Source organism: Homalodisca vitripennis, chromosome 4 (genome assembly GCF_021130785.1).
Source record: "Homalodisca vitripennis isolate AUS2020 chromosome 4, UT_GWSS_2.1, whole genome shotgun sequence".
NCBI lineage: Eukaryota > Metazoa > Arthropoda > Insecta > Hemiptera > Cicadellidae > Homalodisca > Homalodisca vitripennis.
The window spans coordinates 161848550-161867159 of NC_060210.1; the positions used below are offsets into that span (position 1 = coordinate 161848550).

General features: G+C 35.5%; 2 protein-coding genes across 3 annotated transcripts; both read right to left on the reverse strand.

Moving 5' to 3' along the window:
• LOC124360490 (protein tipE) lies at positions 1 to 8660 on the reverse strand. Of its 2 annotated transcripts, none has more exons than XM_046814164.1 (3): positions 8299 to 8660; positions 4672 to 5030; positions 1 to 1305 (listed from the first exon to the last, which is right to left on the reverse strand). In XM_046814164.1, exons 1-3 carry the CDS (start codon positions 8644 to 8646, stop codon positions 1281 to 1283), a joined length of 732 nt encoding a protein of 243 aa, XP_046670120.1. In that variant the 5' UTR covers positions 8647 to 8660; the 3' UTR covers positions 1 to 1280. The 2 variants fall into 2 exon arrangements, with proteins under 2 accessions (XP_046670120.1, XP_046670119.1); XM_046814163.1 differs by having other exon boundaries at positions 3 to 2107.
• A 200-nt stretch (positions 8661 to 8860) lies between these two features.
• On the reverse strand, positions 8861 to 18360 carry LOC124360489. Its single transcript, XM_046814161.1, has 2 exons — positions 16886 to 18360; positions 8861 to 8998 (listed from the first exon to the last, which is right to left on the reverse strand). The coding sequence occupies exon 1, from the start codon at positions 18225 to 18227 to the stop codon at positions 16896 to 16898; it is 1332 nt and encodes a 443-aa protein (XP_046670117.1). The 5' UTR covers positions 18228 to 18360; the 3' UTR covers positions 8861 to 8998; positions 16886 to 16895.
• Positions 18361 to 18610: the final 250 nt, after the last annotated feature.

Sequence of the window (18610 nt, forward strand, 5' to 3'; positions counted from 1 at the left end):
GATACTGTTAACGATATTAAAATAGTAAATGGTGTAATTATTAGTTCTAAAATTATGAATAACAACAACTTAGTAGTTGTATTGTTATATTAAGTATTATAACAATAACCATATAATAAATTATTCTTAAACCATTCTAAAAATATCACAAAGACAAGATTATTTAAAATAAAGATAATGCCAATATATTATTCAGTGTCAGATCTGCACAAAAGTTTTTGTAACAATTGAGAATGAATGCTCTTTGGACTTCTACTGTGGAATGTAATGGAGTATTGGTCATAATATATAGAGGAAAGCCAAAACCGATGATAAAATACAAACTTATAACGGCATGTAAACTTTATAAAAACTTTAACCAAATTGATTTTAACAAACTTTGCAATAGATTTATTTTAACAGTACTTTCACTTAAAGAACTTACAATACATATATACATCTCTTTAATTGTGAAAATACGTAACCCATAAGGCATCGAAGCTTTAGTCATGTGAATGGCCTTATGTACAGAAGGGTACGGAAAGGGTAGTGAATAGTAATGTAATGTTGCTTGAGCATCTATCACAACCACAGCTATGGTCTTGGATACAATACACAACATCAACATATACAAACAATACAAAAGTAGTCTTTTCGGGTTTCAATATTATTACTTATTATCTTAATATTATAGCCAAAAATAAGAACTACACGAGTTAACTTTCATCCACGTATTTCGATGTCAAAAATGTTGAATCAATGTATGCATATCATTCAATACGCATAATGTAATAAAATAAAAGGAAATAACATAAATACCTGTAAATCGTCCCTTTCTCATATAGAGTATATATCATATATATTGTTGTATGCATTCTTTTTACCATAAGTAAGTATAATGTTTTTACCATCAGAACATTGTGTATGAAAGAAAACTCGTTATTAAAATTAATGAAAAGTAAAAACGTTTTACACTCATTTATAAGTAACTATGACACAAATATAAATGGAGTTGGGTTAATTCTAATAACGTTTTTTGTGTTTACAATAATACGACACACCCAACATCATATTTAGCTTTACATAGTAAAACTCATGAAATAGTTAAGTTCAAGTCACAATGGAACCTTCTTCTAGGACACTTTTCTTTGTGGTACGAGTTCCAACCTTCTCTTATTGGGTTATACAATTTTGCCTTATTAAACAGATTTAACTGCACTCCGCATGAGTGCCGAGCTTACGGAAGACATTTTGAAAGCAACGGAGAAATCGATGAATGGTTTGTAAAAATGTAGAGGGTGCTATTTTGAATAGGTTGTAGATATTCTGAAACAGTAACAAATAAAGGGAGAAGAAGTACAGGTATAAATTAAGGTTTGGGGATAAATTCAGTTATTAGAGCAAAAGTGACCAAACGTCGCTACTTACAACGAGAAAATAGAGTGGAAGAAAATGTTAGTAAAATCAATAACAAGGAAGACGTTAGCACGTGATGATGGTGTCTAAGAGGTGCCATAGTAAAAGTGTCCTAACTAAATTATGATGAAATATATACAAAATAGTACAACAAGTAAGTTAAAATGTGCTTTAGTGACAGTGAAAGTGATTTAAAGTAAAGTGAGATACCCAAATTGTAGTAAACAGTACAGAAGAAATGGATATATTACAGAGTGGTAAGAGTGTTAACAAACTGCCTGCACTCGTGAATTCGCTTAGGGCAAGGCTGTTGGTGAAGAAAAGGAAGAATCACAAAAAATGGGATCAACTATTTCCATTTCGTTTGAATATAATCTTTGATATCTTTTGTTTTGAGCATCGGGCAGACAGAGGTCAGACAGACACAAAGGTAAGCACCACCGATCGAAAAGTACAAGAGGTACAGCACGATACACATCTGGATTCAGCTCCGTATACACAAATAAAAGCAATATCACATGTACTTCAACTCGGAAAGAAAAGTGCATCACAAGAGAACGGTGACGTTCATGTGACTCCAGGCTGTCGTCTGAGTGTCGCCTGATATGGCAGCGGCTTCCACTAGGACTGGACGGATGGGAGAATGGGAAGCCGGTGTAAACTGGATCAGTATTCCTCCTCCTCATCGTAGTCGTCCAGGCTGTCGTCGTCCCTGCGGACATAGGCAAGCGGTGCGTAAGCTGGCAACAGCGGGTGCGCGGGGCAGGAGGCTACAATCTACTACTGTGCTCAGGCATGCTTACAGGTATAACTCATGCGTTATTGTCTAACAGTGACACACATTTACCAACAATTGTCAATACAATATTGAGTATTAAACGATATTTGTCACTTTGTAAAATGTATGATAAACTATCACATTTCTTTCAGCATACAGCTTATTAATTACTCAATTAATAGGTATATATTTAAGTTTTTGTAATTCCTTACAGAAATTATGGTGTCAACTTAAAACTATGTTTAAAAAGTTAGACTTTATGTACGTTTGCTTTTTCCAATTTTGAAAGAGGGGCGATACTAAGATCGCCAAGGTGTCGGACTTTGGGTCTCAATTACAGATATTACAGGTGCAAAGGCTAAAAAGAAGATCGGTCTCTTTTGTTATTACAAACAAACTGTAGGCTTTTGAAGTAGTAATACCGGGCACATTGAAATCAGGTTCGTATAGGAAACTGCTGATAATTATATAATATGTGACAGAATGTATATGAATGATTGAAGAGGATTAAACCATACGTTGATTTTTTTTAATTATATTAATTTAAACCAAATATCTTTAATAAGAATTAATTTAAAGAGTGTCATTCTCTTCATTGATATGCATTCTCCCAAAATTTATCACACCTCTTTTTTAGCCTTTTGTCTTTAAGTCAGGTTATTAATTTTCGGAAAACAAACATATTAAATGCTCATATATTCTCAAGGAGTGATTAAAAATAATTTTTCTTCTTTTCCTGACTTTCCTAAAAGGAGGTATTTAAGTATTTAGAGCTGTTACCATGAACTCAAACAAAAAAGATTATCCAACCAAAACCAATCATATAATGTATTATTCCCGCTCTTAAGTTATGGATAAATTATAAAAAAGAACGAGGTAAAACAGTGGTAATAAGTTAAGCCAGAATTTGATCATATTCGCTACAAAAGAGATAATTCTGAGTCCTATAAAATTCCACATTATTTATTTGTGACATCCTTTATACATTAGCCTTATATTACAAAACGCTTTAAACACCAAATTTGCAAACAAAATTACATTTTTCAATAAGTTTAAGTATTATCATTGTTAATACCATATAATATAAATGATGTAACACGAATCAATGTTATTCACTGTACTTAAATATACTATAATTTCAAAATAATTTGATGGAAACCATCTCTCAAATTTTTCACAAGGCACTTTTCTGTTATCATTGCATAAATCGCTACTAAAATGGACAAATGTGTAGTTTTGTTTAAATATATGAATGTGTAAAAAATTTATATTTCTTTTAGTACATGTACTAAAATCGGGTTTTAATTATTCTGTACAGCATTGATCACCTTGAAGTACTTTAAACGCCCTCTTTAAAATCAGATTACTTATATCAAATAATTTAATAAAACCTAATCTGCTTCTGATCCTGTCTTTAAAATTTCAGCCAAGCCAGTAAGTTAGATTGGATTAAGAGTAAAAGTAAGTTGATTATTTCAAAATAGTAATGTACATTCTCTCATGCGGTTTCGACCGCAGTGACAATTGCGTCATTAGGTAGCCTACCCACGTGTCGTTCCTTAGGCATATTTGATATTTTCCAAAAGAGCAATAAAGTGGAGCGCTAGAGACAAAACAGTTTCTAAGTGACCTCGATGACGTAATATAAATTATTACAGTGTATGGTTTTTTGCACGTAGATTTTGTACTATCAGTAGTTCAGAATTGAAAGATCAGCGAAGCGGCGATGTGAAGTTGGAGACTGGGCAGTTTTTAGTGAACTACTATTTTAGGGAATATTTGCGCAAAAGTTCAATGGTTTTAGAAATAATTTATGACATTTCATCAGGTAATCGTACTGAGCGAATTAAACTCCACAGTATTTTGTTTCGTCGTTCATGCATCCTGTAAAAGAGTGGTTCAGAATCTCAGCTTATTAAGCACTAAAAATTGATTTCTCAAACAATAAAAAAATATATTTTAACTAAAACCCTCCCATTTTTCATTTTGACTGACTGAGTAAAATATATCAATAATTAAATGGGTAGAAATGAATAGCAACATTATTCTATCGGCTGTAAATATACATGATTGTGTATGTATATGCATAAATATGCATAAATATTTTAATTTAAATACATTTTAAGACACATTTTGACTCTAATTTTACTTGACCTATTAATGAACTTTAAATTAATTGTATCTTTCACCCAGAATTGCAGTTTATTTTTAAAGTAATTGTGACAGTGCAGAGTATATACACATGATAACATTGATACTTTGTGACCAGATATATCTTACAGTAATGCATTTAAAATTATATTACCGAAGTTTAAATGCATAATTCCTTCCTTTGGTATATAGACTACTTTAACAAATACGATTTAGATCATAATGATTGATCATAAAATTACAAAACATTCATCGCTTTCTTTTGGCTTCTACATAACCATAGATTAGTGGGTTCAATGTGTAGTTAGATGAATCATATAAAAATCCTAAATCAAAATATAACTTACTCGTCTTTCGAATTGAACTTTTCGACGTAAGTGGTGTTCTCGACGCCACAGCCAGTGCGGTTGCAGCCCGGACAGTACCAGTAACTGAGAACTCCGATGGAGACGCCGAACAGGACGTTAGGTATGACGAGAGACAACACGAGATGTCGCAGATTGTCGTCCCAGCTGTACCTCGCCACCACCATGTCGGGGTACGTGCGACTGTAGTAGCAGGGGAACGGCGTACCCAGGTGACTGTACCCGTACTGCTTGGCGAACTCCGAGCAGTTGACCCGCGGAGGGTAACCGCAGCCCTCGGTGTTGATGAAGAATCGTGTCTCACCCACGTCCCACTCCAGGGCGTTGATGTCTATGTTACCCTGGGGTCATACAGAAACGTGAGATTGTCGTTTACATGCTATTACATAACAATGAAAACTATAGTCAGCAAAACAGGAAAAACTAAAAAAATCTCGTTTTACACAGTGATATATCAAGTTAAACTTAATCCAATAAATACAAAATAAATAACTATAAATGTGTTGCTTAGCGCTCGTCTCGTGAACGAATGGACCAATTCGGCTAATTAAAAAAAATATATGTTCGTTAAATCGGAGGAAGGTTTTGATGATGACAAAAATAGGAACAATTTCCCGGAATAAACAAAATAATTACATTTACATTCAGTTCTGATTAAATGTTTATAAGAAATCTTCTGTACTTTTTCAAATTTAGTACAGCATAGCACTTTACTAAACATATTAATATAAAAGTACAAAATAAAGAAAAAAGTGTATAAAATAAAAGATATAAAAAATTACACACATTTGTAGAAAATAGGAGAGAAATAAATGCTGTTATGCATGCTGAGAAGCCTTAACATCGTGGCAAAATCAGACAATTACTTCAACAGGTGAGTTTTAATTTGTATGATGTGTTTTACTTTTAACAGATGAGGAAACATAATTTATAATTAATGTTATAAACATAGTTAACGAAGTTAAACATGAACTATGTTTAATTATAACATTAACCTCGCGAACGCGATGATAGCACTTTTAGGGTAATAGAAATACAAGAATGAACACTATCATACCTCAAACCGTTAACCTTTCCAAAACTACAGTCTGAAAAACAACACTTTTTTAACGTAAAATCTTATTAACGATTATTTTGAAATGTTGCATGAACTTAGTAAGGGTTCCCTCTTATAATAGAATTGTATGCTTTTTGACTGTAAAAGACTTCTCAACCCTATATGTACTAGATGTTTTCTTCACGGGAACAAGGCAAACTCAATTATGGCACTGTAACAATCTTATACTAAAAATAGATTACAAGAGCCGAAAGTAAACACCTTAAGCCCGAATAACATAATCAGTCCTACGTAAGCACGTATATTTACTTTATCGGGACCACAAGACAAACTAAGCTATAGCACTTGAAATACTCGTATCTTAGAGCAGAAGTATATGACAAAGTATATAATAAACGCTTTTTGATTGAAGTAGGTTTGCGATACTAATGTTCTTGTATGATTGGGGCAACAAAGCAAACTCAGCTGTGGCGTCGGAAATGTTATTAATTCGAACCAAAAATGTGCAGACACGTGCCAAACCTGACAAAAGAGGTAGTCCCTTAAATTCACGTAAAAATTATTGGACAGATTATATTGAAATTTTAATGGGGGGGGGAGGGGGGCACTTGTGTTGAAAACTCTCTTTTGGCTTAATCAAGAGGGTTCGGAGGGCCGTATATTTCCTATGTTGAATTTACTAGCTATGTTGATGACCCGTTTCCTTAGAAACTACTATAGATACAAGGCTGATTTTTTAACAACTTTTTTGCTATGTGGTGGGAACTTTAACATGAGGGTTTTTTAGTAAGTCTATTTTTTTGGATTTTATGATTGAAAAAAAATGCTCGTACAAAAAATATATTTTTCCAGGTTTTTTATTATAAAATAATAACTAAGCTTCATAGCTAAAAAATCTTCTGTTAAAGTTTTCTTTATAGCTACAAATATATATGGTAAGAATGTCAGATCTCTATCTTAAGCAGTTTTTAAAATAATAAGGTATTTTAAAAAAACACTGTTTTTTGAAAAAAAAACGTGATTTAAGATAAAATACATGTTTTAGTTGTAACTTACTCTATAAATGACATATTTAGTGTATTCCAGCACCATAAATAAGCTGGTTGGTCTGGGTCTTCATCATCTGCAAATGCTTTTTAGCGGTCTCACGGCGTTGTCTGGCTTTTTTCATGAAGTTTGACAGCATTCGTTCCCCCCTGCGCACATGGAGTCTGTCCATATCACTGAACACAACACTTGTATTTTGGCTCACAGTTGCTCCAAGCTCCTTTAGAACTAAGCACCTAGTCACATTGCCTTTTTTGAAGCTCAAAACAGCATCATAAACACCAGCCAACATGGTTTGCAAGCCTACAAACACTGTTTTCGGTAGCCGCGACTAAATTACGGCATTCACAGCACCCATTCGCTATTGGACATGTCCACAGCACTTCATTTTCTTAATTTCATACTCTTCTCCATATGGCCTGCTATCATTCACAGAACTAAACGCACTAGAATCACCATCGCCCAAGTAATATTTATAAATGCAAAATTTCAAGAAAAACGTACGACATTTATCTAATAAAAATTGAATAACTTTCGCTCTACATGTCAGAAATATATGTAGGTGGTGCTATCATTCACAGAACTAAACGCACTAGAATCACCATCGCCCAAGTAATATTTATAAATGCAAAATTTCAAGAAAAACGTACGACATTTATCTAATAAAAATTGAATAACTTTCGCTCTACATGTCAGAAATATATGTAGGTGGTCTTAAATTAATTCTAAGATGATAGGGATAAAAAAATAACTAAAAACCAAAAATAAAAAAATAAAAAAAATTAACCCCCCAAACTCCCATAATCAACTGATAGTACATTTTGTATTTTGATCACTTGTCAAAGTCAATAATAATAAGTATAATAATGTATACACATTTACACAGTCGATAGTAAGTTCTTTTTGTTATTCATCTGCAAGAATCAGTTAAACTCTACAAATATCATGTTATGAGAAGACACTTTTCTTTGTCTGAGTTTTTCTTGGGATTTTAATCAATTATATTAAAATGTTATCATAAATGCCCATCATAAGTGTGTTAAGTAAAAGGGTAGTAAGGGTTTCGACGTTCCCTTTAGACTTATGATGATGGCCTAAAATAGTTTAATTGTTACTGAAAATGTTGGAATTAGTCAATAAATATCATTGAATGTTTTTGATAAATTTCAGAGGTAGTTACAAAAAAAGGTTTCACCCTCCGACTTCAGGCTCCATTTTCAAAACTTAAATCTAAAATGGATGAAGAATTGTAATAGCTTTCATTGATCTTAGGCTTGATTGGAATGCAATTAAATACGATCATGTTATCACTATTTAAATGGAATTGCTTGCGAAGCCGCAGGTAACTGTACTGTACAATAAACGTGTTTCTCAAGTTTTGTGAAATTAACGGAGACGGACAAATAATAAAAAAATGAGATTATGTAGGGATTTGAGATAATTAACGAAATTGATAACGCCATAGCGATCACGTCTTTGTGCCAGGTGTGTTAATGTATACTCACTTTTGACCACTCGTCGAAAGTGAGCCTGGTATAGTTGACGAGTATCTGATGGCAGCGCAGGGCCGAGGACGTGCAGCCCTCCTTGCACGAGGCCCAGGAGCAGTTGCTGAGGCCCTCGGCGTACACGTGGCCCACAGCCACACAAGTGACAGGCGTGCTCTCGTAGTCCGCCAGGATCGTCGAGATGGCAGGGTCCACCACGAACGGGATCAGGAACAGGAACGCGAACACGGAGAGGATGGCCGTGGTGCCCAGACACAGCGAAGTGTAGAACTTCGCCTTCTCCAGGAGTGTCTCGATGTGTATGACGTCCCCCTCGTCTCCCGGCACGCCGCCCTCCGCGCCCATGATGATCGTGGACTCGTCGGAATCAATGGTGAGGCCGTGTCTCACTCTGTTCTCGTCGAGACTCTACACTACTAATAGCTAGCTCTACATGCGACACACCGCGAGTGCCGGTGTGTATCGATATAAACTTTACTTAGTGTCTGTGACAGTTTCACTTCTAACGATAAAGAGATCCTATAAGAAATGCATGTAACGCGTTCCCCTCCTTTAAACTGCAGCGCACTTTGAAAACCACCACGTTAAAGCGGAAATTGTGTTTGGCTAAGCGAGAGAGGAAATGATGGAAAGTGTTAGTAGTCTTGCAGTGAGAAAACGTGCTGGTGCGTCGGGCTGTCTTGGAGGAGGGGAATGCCTGAAACATAAACAGTATCATTAATTAAAGCAATCGCTATTAGTGGATACACTCGTGAATGCCATGTTCAGACGCACATAAATGTACATATTATGGCCATGCAGGTGGAAAAGACAAATCCATTATTTAAATTTCATCATTGTACACACACTATAATTTTGAATTCTCACAAGGGGTCTCTTGCAGAAGACGACCACCAAGAGGTAACCCTGGACAGACCTGAAATATTTATCGTTTACGTGAGATGAAGAGGGTCGGATCACGAATGCTTCCGGCCAAACCCTTGCTACATCCGCACCACTACCGCACTACTAGTAACAAACGATAAACACCCCTCTAAACAGGCTGATAAGATACAGCTTGACCATTAAATCTACGCAAACACACGCCTACCATGCTCGTTACTGATTTATTCATACCTTTGTTAGAACGCGAAACTTACTTGAAAGTATCCCATGCCTACAACACACTTTAAGTAGTTGTTCTCCTCTTTTAAAAGAGACCCAAAGGTGGTAATTAATTAGCATTATGATTTTAAATAAATGGGAATGGTGATATAGCAATTATTTTATAAAATCGTTAAATTTATCATTCGTATAGTAAATCTAGACAGAAGACAACCAGACTCGTGCCACATGATGGTTTGGAATAAACCATCAGGTGAAATCTTGAACAATATTTGGCAGATAAGACGCAGAACGTATGGAAACGTTCCTAGAATGTCAATTAACCTTCTATGGAGACAAGGCAATGGAGCCTAGTGTCCGCGGGTTTTGTTTGATGAATTTCGAGTTCTCGAAAGAGCCCATCGAGAGTAAGGTTTACAATTTACAGTTGTTTGAAATAAAATATACAGTGTATACAAAACTAGAGTGGACGCTACTTAAAAAAGGTTAAAGATACATTATAAAAATGTTTCACTTATAAAATGTATTATAAACCTAATTAATACCGTACAGTTTTAAAGGCTACTTCTTGTACCTATTTTTAATTATGATGATTATTTTGCGATAAACATCGCTCTAAACTTATTCCCATGTAGACCGCATATTTAAACAATAAATCGGTTGAGATTGAAGTTGAGCACTTAATAACTCATTTCGTGCCGTCCACTAATTATACTAAACGTACATATTTGGAGAAAGAAACAGTAATTCTGGTCTTTATATAAGAGTATCACCAGTTCTAATGGTTTTTTAACAACATTCTACCATTACTGTTTATTATAAAAATAAATTGTTCATGACTTGTAAATGAGTGAATGTTAGTATTATATAAAATGTATAATACGGATAATACTTCTATAATATTTGAGGTTTACGTGTATTAGATAACATAAACCCAGAAACCCCATTCCTTCTTACATAACCTTTTTGTACAAAACATAATTTAGTAACCACTAGCACCAGTGGAAGTTTTGATTCCTTTTATTAATTTAATATTCTTAGTACTCCGTTGGAATGGACCTTTTTACTCCCAGCTGAAAAAGAAATTGTCTTTTGATTGATGAAGGTAACCTTTAACAACAAAGCACGGGGAGGTGGATAAATTGATTACTATACATCAATATTGTGCCCCACCTTTACCACACAGTGTATGTGAGCTAAACATGCAAATGTCGAGCTGGTGTAAAACACCATTTTGTGTTCTAGACAATTTTGCTAGATAACAAGTTAATTTTACTATAAATAAGTGTAATATTAAGTAAATTGATGTACATTATGATAAATTATATCGAAATAAATAAGGTGCTTATCGTTGTATTTTGTCTTGAGTATGATTTTTATTGACAAATGTCATATACATAAAGTTTTTGATTAATTCCACCCTTTTAAATGATTTGCTAGTTTTCTGTTATAATACCAAATTAATCCTGACCACTGTGCAAATAGTATTAAAGTCATCACCTTTATTCCTACAAAAGTTAATTTAATATCAAAACTATAGCTTTGGATAAATAATGTTTTGAATATTGTGAAATGTTCAACAGGAAAAGAAATGAAAACCTCTGATATAAGCAGAGCATAAACATGCTGTGCATAAATTTTGCGATGGATGTTTTATTCTGTCTCAAAGTGTGTTGTAATTTGAACCAAGCTCTTGTACGAGTCAGGCCTAATGTACCTATCAGCATTTCTTAATTGGTAGGGTTGAAATTTATATTGAACTTGTTATAGATGATTGGAAATGTGAGTTGGAGCAATGACTTTCTAAGCCATTCCTCAAAACTCTCTTTTATGAATTCACTCTTGTTGATTGTGATATTTTATAATATTTTTTTGCTTCTTTTATATCCGTTCCTTTCCATATACTACTTCTCTCCCACATTTATCTTTACTCTTGACCCATTTTATCTTTCCGTGGTTCCTAGTTGATTAGAGTGCTCAAACTGTCAAAATTACCTTAAGATCGGTCAGGGTTTTTATTGGCGAAACGTATATACGTGTGAATTGCACCCAAAAGATGCAGATTTTGGGGCGAGGGAGGATTCATTATTGCTATTTATATGATCGTTTAGGAAGATGTTAGGTTTCTAACATCTTAAAGAAAACCTCACATATCCTCATATATATATATATATATATATATATATATATATATATATTATAAACAACCCTAAAATATCGGGATCGTTCCTGCGTTTACTTTGGATGCAGTCATGAGAGTCCAACGTGCTGAGGTTGTAGCGCCGTCGCGTCGTTTAGACAGCAACCTAAGATCCCTTTGCATCAATTGGCGTAGCCGCAAAATAAACAACTGGGAGTGGCTTCGATGGCTCCGGAATCAAAGATTATACAGAACACATGAACAAAGTTGTTGGAATTATACTCGTTTTTGTGATAAAAGGCTAGACAAATTCCTCGTGTTATTGTGACGGAGAGTCATTTATTGGCCATCAAATATCTTCTCAGCGGGGGTGATCAAGACAGTGCTATTTTATTTGATACGGTAGGCCTACTAACTGTGCTAGTGTTCTATTTTCATAGGATTTGAGTGTATAGGTATCTTTTTTAGCTATGGTGACTAACTGAATAACAGATTTGTTCATAAATATTTTTCTGTGATATAATTACGTGCAAATAATTTGTTGGAATACTTTAGCTCAAATTAGTTGTCTGTGAACTGTGTTAAAAGTTAAAGATCTCTATAATAATTAATTATTACGGTATTAAATTGAAAAAGCTTTGTCTTTCCCATGATCTTTGCTGTTGTAAAATTTATTTGTATTATTAATTGAGGAAATTACAAATAGGTCTACGTATTAGATAAAAAATGTTGTAATACAAGTTTTATTGATTTATCTACTAACGTCACACTTAGTTAATGACGTTTAGTAGCACATGAAGTAAAACGTAAATTCCATATTCGCATTGAGCTGTTAGTTCATATTCATGCTTGTGTCTTTTAACTTAACAGCGCAGTCATATTTTGATTGTTTCAATAGAAGTAATTTCTTTAATTAAGTTTTTTACATTAAAGTATTTTATGTAATTCTACCAATACATGTTTACTAAAATGTGTTCTACGGTAATTTACCATTAGTAGTGGGGTTAGTTAATCTACATTATAAAATGTACTGTTATGATTTTAAGTTTTAGTTCTTCATCAAACCAATTTAATTTGAGTTTCCTTTTTATAGTGCTGCATTTTTTGGTATAAAAATACATTTTTATACTACGTATACTTATAAGTCACTATTGATCTAGTGTAGCCAGTGATTGGTTATTGAGTGCGGACGTATTGTGACTTGTATTGTTTTAGTTTAGGGATAGAGATAATGTGTATGGTGTTGACACATCTAAATGAGTCAGTTAATCCACCTGAGGAAGAGATCAGTTTGAGATCTCTTGATGTAGCCTACTGTTACTGATTTCATCATCAGTATCACTGATGCATGAGAAAAAATCCTATTACCTTCATAATCTTTTCGTCTAAAAAGTAATTATATTTCGGTTAGATCAAAATTTGGCATTTGAGATGCGTAATTCCACTCCTGCTTGGGAAGGAAGGGAAACGTATGAAGCTTTTCCGATCCCAGCTATAGCTATTGATTTCACCATCGCCTTCTTTCTGGGCATGATACACTTTTAACTGGCTAGGAATGTTAAAACGGATATCAAATTTACTCTTTGATATCTATTTATGGATACTTTAAAAACTCGATTTTTATGTAACATAAATGAGATATCAATCAAGTTTATGTAGTAAATATTGCCAATAACATAAATGGGCTAGAGATAAAAAAAACTTTGTATTTCAAACTGTCTAAAAAATTTAGATTTACTTAGTACATTTTTAGATTTAATATATGATCTAGAGTTAGATGTGATAACAACGTTTTGTACTCTTACTCTTTGTACTGTTAGGTACTCTTATTTAAAGTTGTTGATAGGTTCAATGCATATTATGGAATTTGGAATATTTTTTATTGGAATTCTCGACGAAAATGTTTAATTTTATTTATTGTATATCGCCAGCAGAAAGCATGGTTGAGGTTTCTCAAATTTATTAAACATTTTCTTGGAAATTATTATGACATATTTGAAATTCAACAAGGCACGGTACCACATTTATATTTGGAATTGAAGTAATTTTAGACAATCTAAACAAATCTACGCCTTGATTATCTTTACATGAACACGTACGAATAACATTTGATATAACGTTTGACGAACTTCGGCATTATAAAATCCTCCATGGTGATTAAGTATGGATATATTTTTCAGTTCCCAACATTTTGTTATTTACTTATTCCTTCTGTTAGTATAACTGGTGTGTCTTCCTGGTCTAGATTCCCACATCTAAGTTATAATGAACCTACGTTTTCGTTGTCTCCGCAGAACACAATGGTATTGCACAGGACCACTATCACTCTTATATTGGTCCCTATTGCATTACACACAATAACAACAATACTAAGAAGGTAAAATTTTAAGAAATATCTATTATATGAATATATAATTAAAGCCTTAAATGAAAACGTATAGTATTGACATGTAATATATTTGACTATTTGTTAGTACTACGGCACTATGTATTATACCAAGAATTCAAACTAGTGATATGAAAATAAACATTGTTCTACCGTATGACATATTGAGAATGATTTTGCGTAATATTATTCTTATTAGATTTCGTATAAATGGTTCTTGGTGAGATATTTCGACCACTAAAGAGATGGCACAGCAATATTGAAACGTATTATAAAATATTTTGTGTCCTGGCTTTTCTCCCTTGAAGAGTACGGAGCACGAACCAAAGGAACAACATAACGATATCAGGCAAGCGAATAGTTAATACTACGTAGTATAAGTAACTGGATTACTCCAATTCCTCCTCCACGCCACACAGAGTGACGTAATCGTTGGGATTCTCTCCTGCTGTTACGAGCAGTGCCTACTCCTGTTATATTATTTACGAATTTCCATGGAAAAATAAGCTATCGCCGTCACCTTCGCACTATTGAGTAACCAAACCTCCAGTTTCGCTGGCCAGATTTTTTTAAATCAGAATGTCATTGGAAATGTCTCCCTTTGCAGATTTTCCTAAAATGGCAAAAGAAGAACATGCAATGGAAACAACTTAGCCTTCCCCCAGAGATTTGCGATTGGATCAATACTTTTTACACTGAGAACAAATTTTCATGGCCGACTTAAGCACATAATATGGACTGGTGATGGGAACCCAAAGCGGAACGACTGCAGGCCCATCCTAAACAAGCTAGAACAATAGGACAAAGCAGAAATAATGTTCACACTTGAATTGTTATTGCTATTAACTCATACGTGCCAATAGTTCCAATATCGGGGCAGCAGGGGCTCCAGAAAGTTTCCGGTGGCTCATAAAGTTCTTTAGGTCTTCGTGTAATATGGATTAAATATATGGATTAAATATAAACAACCAGATGATTCTGGTTGTTTGTTTCGTGGTGAGCATGCGCACTACTGGCATAGTAAAGATGATGGATCAGAATACTAGAGAGTACCCAAGACGAAATCAAACAGATTTTAGACGGAAATTATTGCAATACACAGCTGTTGTTGGAAGGTAGATGGTCCGCAATGGGGAAAAGTTGTGGGTAACCAAAATGAACATGTGGGAGCAGAGCCGAAACATAATAGTTGCGGCAAAAAATATTTATTCAAAAATATCTAGAATTCAAGAGTTAATTGCTTCTCCATTTGCAGCAGTGAAATTATGTAAGCCTTTAAAACTATTCATACTCGAAATAGAGCAGGATCATCACACTTGGTGATCTCCAAGCTATGTCACCTGCCAATATATAATTGTATACTTGTTGTTCGTTAGGACTTTCCGAGCGATCAGCTTTGATGAACTTTAGTTGGAGAAAATGTTAGCCAACGAATATCAAGTCTAAAATACGTTTATAATGACATGTCCAAAGATTCAAATTAATCATGTAAATGTTACTTATTATTAATCTTGTCTCGCAAAATTAAAAACTGATTTAGAATAATCAGTTCATTTTACACCAACACTTCACCAACGTTTCATGGTGGTCTTATAATCTTTGTAGAAGTATTAGGTAACGCACCAATAACACGAATCAATACAGTAACTAACTGTAATATCTACATTGTAACAACTTACACGTGCGATAGAAACGCCTAGATTAGATCATAAGCATCTTTGATTAATAAACAATTTCATGATGTCGGATTGTTGAGTTTATGTATCATCTTTATTAAGATACACTGTATATATACCAAACGAAGAAATTATCAGCAATAACAAAAATTATCAATGGACTAGCGAAATTGGAGGCAAAGATAGAGGAAAGAGAATTCAGAGTTATCGGGTAAAAATATCTAATAATTTAGTAAATACAATAAGTTTTGATTTTTAATACCTCGTATGATTTTCATATCTCGTGGTTGTACACAGTTATGCAATATATGCAATCAGATATAGAAAATATAAACAAACACGGCAACTACATTAATTTATAACTAATGTCAACAAAACGTATTGTTTAAAGTGTTTATATCTGAACTTAATGAATGTTTCTGTTTAGCATTTTCTTATATTCACTAATTAAATATTTTTGTCTTCTATTCAAAACCTCGGAATACTAGTTTATTATGTCAATTAGTGGTGTATTACTTAATCCAAAATTTTTAATAATATGTTTAAAACATTGTAAAACAACTTATGGCTATTCAGTATCTGATCATACTTTAAAATGATGGGGTTTATAAATTATTGAAAATAAACATTAACATGGTAGCCATGAAAAAGCAGTGATAAAAAACTTAGCCATAAGTGCATCTTCCGTTCAATACTAGTTTACAATAACAACCACCATAAATTAAATATTCCTTCTAAGACTATACAAGAAGAGATATTTATTATTGCAGATTCACATTTTCTTTAAAATCTATGATTACTATAAGAAATCAAAGATTTTAGAGTCCATAATTTTTTTGGTTAAGTTTTTTCTTCAGAAAACACTAACTATATTATATAAATATACAATTATCAACCTCATAGTTTCACTCGGTTTAGTTTCGCAGTGGAAAACTCATTTTAAATATTTATGACAGCCCACACATCTAGTATATTGCTTTGTTTAAGCCCTTTCTTAAACATTAAGTTACTTATATTTGGACAGAAACATTGCATTACTTCGTCAGCCAGTTTCAGTAAAAAAATCCAAGATGGCGGCCTCTTGATTTTGTACATAATTTTTACTTCGGTTACTAAACTAAATAAACCAAACGTAACACAATTTTTAACATTATATATTCTTATGAAGCAAATCATCATCTTTAAAGTTAGTAATGTAGCAATCTTAATATCACATTACGGAAGAAAGGTGGTTTAGTGATCATCATAAAATACTAATAACAATAGAAAAGATCTTACGCGACGGATCTCAGAGGGCCATGGCATGGTCGCCCCCTCCAGCGTCGCTGACGCCGTTGTCCTTGTTGTTGGAGTCGGATTTGCTCCTTTTCTTGAATCTCATACGTGCGTCGTCTCCGACCTCAACTGTTCTTTGACAAAGAATCAAAGTTATACACGAAACAACGAACAGCACGGAAGGCACGACTGAGGCGATGAGGAACTCGTTGTAAGCCTTCTCCAGGCTGAACCTGGCCACCACGGTGTCGGTGCTCTCCTCGGCGTAGAAGCAGGGGAAGCGCGCGCGGGCGTTGTGGTCGGTGCCGTCCTTGCCGTACTCGCGCAGAAACTCGCGGCACTCGTCCCGCAGTGTGTTCACACAGCCCTCGAGGTTGATGAGGAGCTTACTTTCGTTAGCGATGAGAAGATCCATTTCCGGTGGAGCCACCTGATGGGTCTCGTCCAGAATCTTTGTGGCGAACACGCTGAGATAGGTCAGGTACGTGAAGTTGGTCAAGTCGGTCAGTAGGTGTTTCTCTAGTACCGATCCGTTGATGCAGTCCGAGGCCGTGATGCCGGATGACGTGTTCTCGATGGTGTAACAGGAAGCCATGAGTACGTTGTCCGCGCTCTCACTCCAGATCTCCGAGTCCGTGGCCATGTTGATGGCACGTTGACACTGTGACAAGTACACTTTGTCTCCGCTCAGTACGATGACGTTCTTGTTGCGGGTGGGGATGTCCACGCAGCGCCGGTCGCAGTTGTATGGCGACCTGATCCTCTCGCAAGTCCCTCGGTTGCAATGCTGTAAACCGTCTATCTCTATACAGTTTATTTTCCCTCTCCGCCCGGAACACTTCAGAGGCGCGTCCGTTTCCTTGAAGACGCACTCGAAGGCGTCGGTAATGTTGATGCAGGTGCCCATGGTGCAGTTGAAGGTACCGGTCAGATTCCTGCACTCGTCCGCGATACACCGATTCTTCTTGGCGTTCTCTTGGTCTATGCCGTAGCACGTTTTGTTGGCCGTGTTGGTACAGTTCGCGAACAGCAAGCTGGAGCCGTTGTGTCGCAGGTTCACGTAGATCTGTATGCAGGCGCCTGACGTCTTGCTGAGGCACCACTCGCCGCACGAGCCCCAGTCACAGTTGTCCTTGGTGACGGCTCGTGTGGTCGTGCACATGGCGGGCACCTCGGTGATGCCCGACTTGAACGCCCTCATGCTGGGCATGTAGATAGCGACTGTCAGATACACGATCGCCACGCTACTCAGCACCGCTGTCATCTGACACATGCAGATCGTGCCACAGATACGGTTGTCCTGTGGAGGGATGATCAGGTCTTCTACCGGCGTTGGCTTCGGCATGGTCGTTCGTTACACGGCGGATCGACAGAGACGAATACGACTGAGGACAGTAACACTCACGCCTGGTCACGAGAGACACGAGCACCCCCCACACGCACTGCCCATGATACTGCCGCACAGCTGGCCTACACACCGGTGAATGGGCTCGCATCTTATTGACTTCGTTCTACCACCGTGATCAATATTGCCCCCACCACCTCACTGCTATTACCACCCCCGCCACCCGCCACCCAGCGCCCGCCACCTCACGAGACAGCCACCCACTGCGCTCTTCACTCTTGTCGTGCCTTGTCGATAACCACATAAATCTTCGTCGAATCTTAGTTTTATTATTATTTATTTTTCTTATAACTTAATGTTTTTAATTCGTTAAATTATCAATT

What these genes read in the sequence shown, in the direction of transcription:
- LOC124360489 (XM_046814161.1), bottom strand. Translation starts at nt 18,227, where the DNA reads ATGCCGAAGCCAACGCCGGTAGAAGACCTGATCATCCCTCCACAGGAC.
- LOC124360490 (XM_046814163.1), bottom strand. Translation starts at nt 8,646, where the DNA reads ATGGGCGCGGAGGGCGGCGTGCCGGGAGACGAGGGGGACGTCATACAC. An exon ending in CTTTCGACGAGTGGTCAAAA is followed by an intron (nt 5,031 to 8,298) that starts GTGAGTATACAT and finishes GTATGACCCCAG; the next exon opens with GGTAACATAGACATCAACGC. An exon ending in AAGTTCAATTCGAAAGACGA is followed by an intron (nt 2,108 to 4,671) that starts GTAAGTTATATT and finishes CTATGTCCGCAG; the next exon opens with GGACGACGACAGCCTGGACG.